The following is a 9,894-nucleotide window of genomic DNA, read 5'->3' on the forward strand; positions in this document are numbered from 1 at the left end:
TGCATTCATTGGAATTATTCGATATAAGTTTTTTCCCAAATTTGCTATGGGGAACGTGTTCATGTATTTCATGCGCGCTCTCCACATGTAGATGTTGATGAAGCAGGTTGTCTAAAGGGATGTCTTCTCTTTCTATAACCAAAATAGGGATCTTTGTGCTCCGATCTCAGAACTTTGATAAAATGGTATACTTTACACTGGTTCCTGTCGATTTAGGGAAAATCATTGCATTGGGTCCAGCTTTTTGGGTTGCCGGTATGAATGGCAGCGAAGTAAGTACGCTACCTGTGCACGGGGCGTATTGGTGAATGCTGCGAGCGGCGACCATTTTGACGCGAGTATGCGCACAGTCGGTGCCTTGGTGACCCCGCTGCGGTAAGGGTTGCTGATTGTAGTCATGGCAAATTCGCATTACAATTAATGAATTGTGTTTCAGCTATTTCCGAGACTCTTTACACGCTTTGGCAAGTTGTGAGATTTTTGTGTCTCCAGTTACCATTGTACGTAAAATTCGTTCGGCAATAGTTTGAATACCTGTGAGTTGCATTATTGCCAGCGTCTATCCTGTTCAGGTATTGCCGTCTAAAGTTAAATGGAATGTTTGGTGTCATTTGGTATAAGAAGCCTTCGCTTCTTACGTGCCTTTGATGGTTTGCCGAAATATGCTGGAATGTTCATTGTTTTCACCATATCTCAGAGTGATGAATGAGATTACAATGCTGTGATGCAATGAACAGGAAAGTTTCTTTGGCACAGTTTTAACCATATAGGATCAGTACTTTTCCAGCTTTGTCATTGTTAAATGTGAAGTGTTTTATGAGCTTTTCATGAAGAACACCCAGTTTATTGTGGTGTTCCTGTATCAGAGGTGCCTGACTGGAAAGACCAGACCAGACTGCAAAATGAAATATTTTTCTGAGCATGTCAGCAGTAATGTGCACAAAGGAGATCTCATAGTTAAATTTTCACCAGCGTGTCAGACACAGCAGCAAAGGCACCAAAAAGTTTCAACTCTTGGTTGCTGCAAATCTAAGTGCCCTGAGTTTGATGCGTGGTCATCACCAAATTTAGCCAATGGAGGTTTCAAGTATTTGTTAGATATGTCATCACAGTATGCATGAGCATGATCAGGCCATTATCCATGGTATCTGACACCAGGTGGTGGCCATGTGCAAATATGGCCAAAAATAGTTTGTTATGGCTTATGTTATGGATACCTAAAACAGATCACCTCACTGCACTGCTACTGACACCATCATATGCCTATCATAGACATGTTATCTCCTCGTTCATAACATAGGAGGCCAAGACGTGGTGCTGATTTAACAATGATGTCGGCCTTTCACAATGCAATCAAGTGTTTTTGTCCACTTTGTGTTTATAGTCCCTGTTAGTGTGATAACCCAAGTGAACCCAGAGAAATTCATAACAAATGGATAAGTTTATTGGTTTTATGAGTAGTGCAGTATGATATATGAACCAACATTAGCTAGCTTTTGCAATGTAACAGCAAACATGGGGAAAAAGCTAGGCTTCTGACAAAAGGCAAATATGAGGTGAGATGGTGATGAGAGGCTGAAGTCAAAGCGTGCACTAGTGGCTTCATAATTTGGAACTGAACAGATGTAACCAATGGAGCTATTTTTTACATGAAGCCGAATCTGAGGCTAGTGGTAGCAAACTCTACAAATGAAGCTGAAATTGAAAACAATGGCTTATATGGTTTTTCTTTCACAGCATTTTTCTTTCAAACCAAGTTATTTTATGTTCTAAAATTATGTGGGATCAGATAGTACAAGCAGGGGTGTGCAGGGTGGTTGAGATAAATTTAGTCATATCATGAAAGGGTTTTTTGGGCTATCTTCTATCTTATGTGATAATGTTTGCACAGTGTTCTGATCATTGTCCAGTGGTCATGTAATGCACATGTCAGTCTCAAGAATGACTCACTGGCTTTGGCCCTAGCACACTTATTTGCCATAGTCTGCAAGTGCTGTATGTAATATTTGGTTAACAACACTGTAAGTGGAGTGAATCCACAACAAGAGACACCAGGGCAAAACCCTGGTGTCCAAGCCCAAGCAGGTAAACCTCACTGGGAACCAAAGCCATAGTTATAATTCAAAAGTTCTTGTAAGCAGGAGTCTAGGCCAGTTATTAAAAATGACAAACCTGAAGCAAAGTCTAATGTTTGAAATGGCCCAAAGCTGGAGCAGAGGCCAGCTGTGCAAAATGGATACAAGTTGAAGCAGGCCAAACCCACAGTCTTAAGAGAAAAACTGCTGTTTGGTAAAGCTAAACATAAACCCTAAGCTGTCTTTGTCCATATGCCTATTTGCCATCATTGCAAATGTTAGCCCTTCTATTGTGCTGTCCCAAATGAACTGCATTGCTAGCCATATTATGAAAAAACAGTGATGAGAACATGGCTGCAATAAATTAAGGTTGAATCTGGTCAGTGGCATATGCTGTGGAATGATACCATCACCCATGCATTCTGTCCCAGTTCCTGCTATCAGCCTCTGACCTTGGGGCATGTGACATACCACTGGTGACATTGTCACCATAGGCCTTCATGCTGTCTTTTATGCTGTAGTTAAACCCAGTCTAGATGCATCATGACAACCACTACATGATCAAACTCATTTTCCACAGATAATGGATGGTCAGAAGTTCTGCCTCAAGTGGGATGGGTTCCAGAGCAGTGTCACCTCTCTGTTTGACCACCTCCGACAAGATGAGGAGCTGGTGGACATCACTCTGTGCTGTGAAGGCCAGAAAGTCAGGGCACACAGAATGATGCTGTCTGCATGCAGTCCATACTTCAGGGATCTCCTAAAAGTAAGTGATGGTGGTATGACTGTGAGGTCATAGAATCTGACTGCAGGCAAGAGCTGTCAACAGTTATATAATGTGTGGCTATAGCTTTTTTCCCAGGTCACAAAAAAGGTCTCACAACTTGCTGATTGTGCAGAGCAATACAGCTGAAGAAGATGGACTTAATCATGATGGTTGATGACGTCTAAATATTAGTTATCAGGGTCATGTCGTTGGTGATTTACTTACTACACATTCAGCTGCTGAGGCTATATGTTTCTGCTTGCCTCTCATTCCAGCAGAAATGGCTGGCACTGTCAGGAGGTAAATGCCTTAACTCCAGTTTCCCCAATATGCAGTCTTACCACTATGCTGCCCACATCCTGGGTTCAGGCCCATTGTCTTACAATATTGTAACATGCAACTGTGCTAAAAATTGTGAGATAAGAAGCAGAAAAGCTAGGGCCATTGCCTTTGTCACAGGCTCAGATGAAGCATCTATAAGAACACAAGCTGGTTATGGGACCCAAAAGTCATAAAAAACATCTTGAAGTCAGGTCCTCGAAGGCAGCATCCCAAGGCATTATGAAATTGGGCAGTTTCTGCTAGGCATTGCTCTTAACATTATCCCCATATGTAGTACTGTGTACAATGATGTATTAAGGATCCAGTCATTAATGATGTTGGATCATGGGAACTAAAATTGTGTTTCTCACATCTTACTCCTTTCATGCAAGATGCTCTCAACTGATATGAAATTGGGGCATCAGTTAAAGGCCATGGTTCTTTAAGCAGTGTTTTCTGTGCTCCTTGCATGCATTGATACATGTGTACATAGTGGTGATAATGCTATGAGCCATGTGCAGCACAGTGTCATGCCACATGCATGCGTATTGAAACCCTGGCAATGCTCGAAGGCAATTACCATTTTCGTAACCTACACTGTTGTCGCGTATACGCGTGCTCGTGTAACCCCCGTTACTTTCATACTTGGGGCGAAAATACGTAGCGTGACTTGGAAGATCGCCGTTGTGTGTGGTATGTGATATCCCAGTACCATTGTGTTGCAGAACAACCCGTGTCAGCAGATGGTGTTCTTCCTGAAGGACACGTCGGCCGCCGACCTACGTGCCATCATCGAGTTTATGTACAAGGGCAGTGTGAACGTGGCCCAGAGCCAGCTGGCCAGCTTCATCAAGACGGCGGAGATGCTGCAGATTCGCGGTCTCAGCGGCGATGACGACAAGGTGGGAAATTTCACATATGACGAAAAAATAACGCATGGACTAACATTGTTTGGCCTGTCACACATTTTCTTGGACTATGCTGTGATCTAGAACGTTGGCCGTGATGCTTGAAAACGATCGCCCTCGCCCTCGCCCTCGCCCTCGCCCTCGCCCTCGCCCTCGCCCTCGCCCTCGCCCTCGCCCTCGCCTCGCCCTCGCCCGCCCTCCCTCGCCCTCGCCCTCGCCCTCGCCCTCGTCCTCGCCCTCGTCCTCGCCCTCGCCCTCGCCCTCGCCCTCGCGCTCGCCCCTGATCTCACTCTCTCACCGGCCCCTGTGCGGTGTCGGCAGCCGCCGCCGCCGTCTCCCGTGTCGGCCCAGAGGCTGGGCGCGCCGCCCGCGCGCACGCCGGAGCCACGGCCGCCGCCGGCGCCGCGGCCTGTGACGCCGCCGGCTAAGCGTCGGCGCGCGTCGCCGGAGGAGCGGACCGGCTCGCCAGCGCCGCGGCCCGCCTCGCCCACCGCCCACTCGCCGGCGCCGCGTCCGCCCTCGCCGGCGGCTGCCTCCACGCCGGCGCCGGCGGCCGCGCCCCCGCGCCGCCGCCGTCCTCCCTGCCGCCGCCACCGCCTCCACGGCTGGCGCCGTCGGCTGCCGCCTCGCCGCCTCCGCCGGACGGCGTCAAGGTGGAGAAGGTGGACCTGACGGAGGATGATGACGGTGACGTCAGCCTGGACGCCACGCTCGGCTATGTGGCCGAATACGAGGGCAGCTACGGCGAGCCGGACCTCTCCGTCAGCGCTTTGGTGGCCGGCGGCGCCACGGCGGCAGCGGGTGAGTGGTGAACATTGTAACAGAGAACAGATAATCAAAAACAGCATGCGTGCTTACCGTAACGTGGCTTAAAGCCGCAGACATTGACCTCGCATTTTGGCAACGAATGGCATACGTGCTTGATCCAGTCACGTGGAGGATACCAGCACCAAACGGCGCGGCACATTATCGTGACGCGCCGCAAGAGGCACCCACGTCTTGCGGTCGGGAGAAGGGGAGGGGAGGGACGAAGTAGAGCCTGCCCCAGCCGGCTTCCCGACGTGTCCACTGCGGAGCAGGCTCGGCGCACTAGATCTTCAGCATCTACAATGTGAGCAATGTCAGCTTGCGCGTGTGCCCGCGATGTCAAGCCGCGCTTCTGAATGGAATCAGGAGCTCCGCGAGCCATCGCCGAGCTTGCGTGCCGTCCGGCGCCGGCCGGTGTGACGCCGGGCTGACCTGTTCACAGCGGGCGGGCAGCCGGGACCGTCGCAGCGACCTCTGGATGACACCGGACCGCCAGGTAGGTGCCGTCCGCCGCGCTGTGGCCCGCCCGCCCGTCCCAGCACGCTGGCACACACTCCCGCCGCACGGCAAACGGCGGAGCCTACCGCCCATCAGAGAAACTCTGCATAGGGTAACGGGGCTTCGGGTGCGAGGGCGGCATTATCCGGATGAAGGAAGTAGCAGGTGGCTTGTTCACAGGCAGGTTATGCACCTGGAAGGTACTGGGCGCAAAAACAGGCTGGTCTAGACGGTGCAACGTATAGTGTCAAAGCGGAATCAGGTTATATTTCAAGCAGCTTGATATATATATATATATATATATATATATATATATATATATATATATATCCACCTTGGTCAAACGATATGAAAATTAAGCCGAAACGTCCTTTTCAAAACCCAAAGTAAGTTTAAGTCAAGCACATTAATGGACGCCTCGGCGAAACACCTGCAACGCGCACACGGCACAATGTCATTCACAATCGCGTAAAATTTCACGTCACGTACAGTACACATGCACGGCATGCCACGTGACGGCACGTCGGCATGCAAGGTCACGGCACGTCGGCATGCCACGGCACGGCACGTCGGCACGCCACGGCACGGCACGTCGGCATGCCACGGCACGGCTCGGCATGCCACGTCGCTGCATGCCGGTATGCCACGCCGCGGCACGTCGCCGTGCCGTTGACGTTGTAATGAACCCTGCGTTCGCTCTCCGTCGCCCAAAGGCACAGTGCTACAGGTCCATTCCTCTGGCGGACATCTTCGATCGATGCCCGCCAGGTCTTGGAGTCCAGCAAGATATTTAACCTTGTAACTATTCCTTTTGGCACAAACTAAGCGTGTGATTCCGGAATATGCGCGTCTTAAGCACCGCATTGGTGGGTTGAGAATGACCTGTCTGGCGCCTGCGGTGGCCTGAGCGCGTGGCCACGTGCCTTTGGACGGCGGCGGCCCCCTGGGAGGCTGTGCCAGCGTGCTGGAGGGGCAGCGTCTTCAGGCGGCCGAACTGCCGCGCCGCCATGTTGAGTGCCGCGGCCATTTTGATGCCGGCAGCTATACGAAGTCTGGTGCCGTGGGCGGCTGTCGTATGTGTTGCTCAAACGTTAGTCGGAGAATGATTATTTTGTGTCCAGTGTGCGGGGAAGGATGGACGGCACCTGTGTTTGTGTGCTCGCGACTCTGTATATGACACAAGCCACCTCCCTGCTGCTTCTGGCGTGGCATGTAACTTTTTGAGGAAGCGAGGTCATCATACGAGTAAAGTTCGGGTCCGCCACGATCTCCTGGGCACATTTTCGACCAGCTAGCACTCTTCTGCTAGCGCTCTCGAAATCTGACTCGAGTCGCACTAGCTAGTGTCGGTTATAAACGTGTGCTTTGCACCATAGTTCGTACAATATCTTTTTATTATGATTTCTGCCTCTGATTATTTCCGATCCCCCTTGATATTTGAAATGAAATGTTTCTTGCAGTGAATGGCCTCTAATTGGGTTGGGCCTTTCCCAAACATCGGTCACGCCGTGTAATATTGTGGTATCTTTCGATTCGTGTGTGCTTTTCGTGCGGGCAGGGTACGCTGCAGTATTCCCTCAAAGGTTTGGCTTTCACATGACCATTGTGTAAGCTTGGTATCAGTGCCGTGCATGCGCCGTATTGACGGCGCTCTGGGCCGCAGCGACAGGTGCGATATACGCAGCATTTCCAGTGCGCACTCGTGGGAGAGGGAAGCTGCTGCTTGAAATCAAACTTTTCTCGTCGCGATATAAATAACAATGGTTAGCGTTTTTGGGTAGGGTATTATATTCCCAGCGAGTCTTTTGAACGCTCAGTCCCTTCAATCCTTAAGGCAAATCATTTTGCAAGTGAAGTTGCCCGAGGCTGGCAACCATATGCGCTGTCCCGCCTGAGGCGATCAGGTTGTCACCCAAAGCACTCGTCAAAATTCAAGGCACGGTAAATAAGGTCCTTTACGAAAACGCGTTTTCTGAAGGGTATTTTCCTTTCTCAAAAGTGAACGGTTGCCATCGTAACGTAGCATAATCGCCATGTGGTATGTCGAAAGATCTTTGTTGTGCAAAGAATTTGTTTGAAGATCGGGTAGCAGTGGCATCGTACGGAATATTACGCAAAGATTGCCTTTCAATCAAGCTGTGTTTCATGAGTGATGACAGTTTCGACGCCATGAGCCCTCCGAAGACGCGTCCTGGCTGGACGTGCGCACCTGATTATCGAAGCGAGTGAACGCTGGTTTATGAAGGGTTGGGAGCCTCTCCGCGCTGCCCTGACACCTGGCACCATTGTGCAACTCGGACTCGCGACAGCCCTCGCGGACGCACAGAAGTCGACACATGACCGACTTCCTTGTTCCCGATGGTGTATTGACCTATTTAGGGCTCAAGCAAGACGGGACACCTCATTTCGAGGACCAATTGAGTGCTTGTAACCTCTCAGAGAGGGGCGGTGGCGTGGTGGTATGGTGCTCGGCTCTGGACCGGCGGTCTTAGGTTCAAGCTCTTGTCGTGCCACCACCGCACCCCTCTTGATACCTAACATGATACCACCGCACCCATCATGGTACCTAATATGATACCGCCGCACCCCTCATGGTACCTGATATGGTACCACCGCACCCCTCATGATACCTAATATGATACCACCGCACCCCTCATGGTACCTGATATGGTACCACCGCACCCCTCATGATACCTAACATGATACCACCGCACCCCTCATGGTACCTAATATGATACCACCACACCCCTCATGATACTTAATTTGATACCACCACACCCCTTGTGGTACCTGGTAAAGGTATGCAGTCTCGAAGTGGCCCTGGCGGTTGGTAACACGGAAAGTCCCAATCGCAGTCATTGTGAATATCTTTTAGGAGCAACATATAGTCACATGATGCGCTTTCATCGGGTCTGAACCCAGCCCAAATTGTGTGGTGATTGCACACAAGACTGACATGCGAGACGCACGGGCGCGGGGAGAAACATTACGCGCTCATGGCATATTCTGTAATAGAACTGCCGAAAAGACAGCCTGAGGTGACGCTGCCACTTGCTTTGCGAATCTTTAACAAACAAGAAATCAACGCACATGATAGATTTCAAGAGCTACATTGCAGAAAGTATTTTTTTGAGTATTTTGAATTGGTTACTGCGCTGCGCTGCATAGTGTCTTCCCCAAAACGATGATAGCAGAAGCTGAAACGCAAAGCATCTTCAGTAAACAAATTATCACTCAAACCTGAAAGCCTACGCCGAAATGTCTTCTTCTTGCGGTCAGCAAATGTAAACCCACTAAGCCGAAAAGCAATGGCACTGCTCAAAATCATTCGTTGTCTAAGCCGACTTTCCCGGCTGGAGAGCTTGACGGGTGTGTACTTAAGAAGTCATTTTCATCCTGTCGCACAAAATTTGGGCGTGAGTAGTAGAGATGTATTACGGAGAATACAAGTGTTTCACCCAAATGAAACCGTAAGCGTAGTTCAAGTTTGCGCCGGTTATGTAAGGTTTATTCCGATATAATTTTATTCCAACAAATTTATCCCAAATTTAACCCAACAGGGACTTTTCTCTTCTCATCCATTGTCATCATCCATGCATGATAGTTTGGTGGTGCATTGTCCAAAGATAACGGATAGGTAGGTTATAGACAAAAGGTATTAAACAGATAAATTAATTTTCATAAGGTAATGAATGGATAACGAATTACATTTATTCGTTATGCTACCTGTCTTTTGCCGCGGCATGTACACTCGAAGGCTGCTGCGATGGATGAACTTGCGTTTTCTCTGCGTAAGTTTTGCTCCACGTAACGGTTCTACATGTGGCCCTGTCACGAAATGGCCTTGTGTATTAGTCGCAATTGACCGCTATTGCTTTGTCCTTATGAATCTGCGAGTTTTAGGGGGGAAAATGAATATTTCCTAACATCAGGTTCTCGCGGTATTTGAGAGCTTCGTGATGAATTATGTTTAGTCCGTTTCATGTCGCAAACACATTTTGATTCCTTGGTTCCTTCACGGGAGGCTGCTTATTTTGCTTGGCTCAGCCACTTCGGGGTAGCTTTGTGACGTGACAGTCACTTCAGTGAAGTTGCGTTGTTTTCAAGCAGCTCTTCACTGATGTTTTACGTATATCAGATGGTAAATTCGGCTTAGTTGGCCCTGCGAGTGCCTGGCTTCCGGTCAATCGGACACTTATGTTGCCTGGCCTATGCTCACTCGGAAATTCTGTGTTGATTTCGATCAATCGGGAACACTATGCTACCTGCAAGGAAATTCTGTCTGAGAACCGCAAAGAAATCATATTTTTGACGTCTTGTAGTATAGCTTGACATACTTTGGCTAAAGCATCAACGTTAGGTGCGAAGGTTTTTTGTTAGCGTTGCTTAAAGCGTAGCGCATTGCAATCTTCGCGAGCGCAAGGTAGCATCATTGTTTTTCGGTCGCGTGGTGGTTGCTATGCAGTACGTTGACAGACAACCAGAAGACAGCCAAGGAAACCTCACATTAGGTAAGATC

The 9,894-nt window shown here is 49.3% G+C and overlaps 1 protein-coding gene across 1 annotated transcript; it reads left to right on the top strand.

The window, feature by feature from the left end:
* Positions 1–341: 341 nt before the first annotated feature.
* Positions 342–4,442, top strand: LOC119102099 (longitudinals lacking protein-like; the record flags this gene model as incomplete). Its single annotated transcript, XM_037225463.1, has 4 exons — positions 342–375; positions 2,656–2,841; positions 3,888–4,064; positions 4,392–4,442. Coding segments are annotated over exons 2-4 (411 nt in total), but the record flags the coding sequence as incomplete, so codon positions are not given.
* Positions 4,443–9,894: the final 5,452 nt, after the last annotated feature.

Source organism: Pollicipes pollicipes, unplaced genomic scaffold, assembly GCF_011947565.3.
Source record: "Pollicipes pollicipes isolate AB1234 unplaced genomic scaffold, Ppol_2.1 Scaffold_5591;HRSCAF=6616_pilon_pilon_pilon, whole genome shotgun sequence".
In the NCBI taxonomy this organism is placed as follows: domain Eukaryota; kingdom Metazoa; phylum Arthropoda; class Thecostraca; order Pollicipedomorpha; family Pollicipedidae; genus Pollicipes; species Pollicipes pollicipes.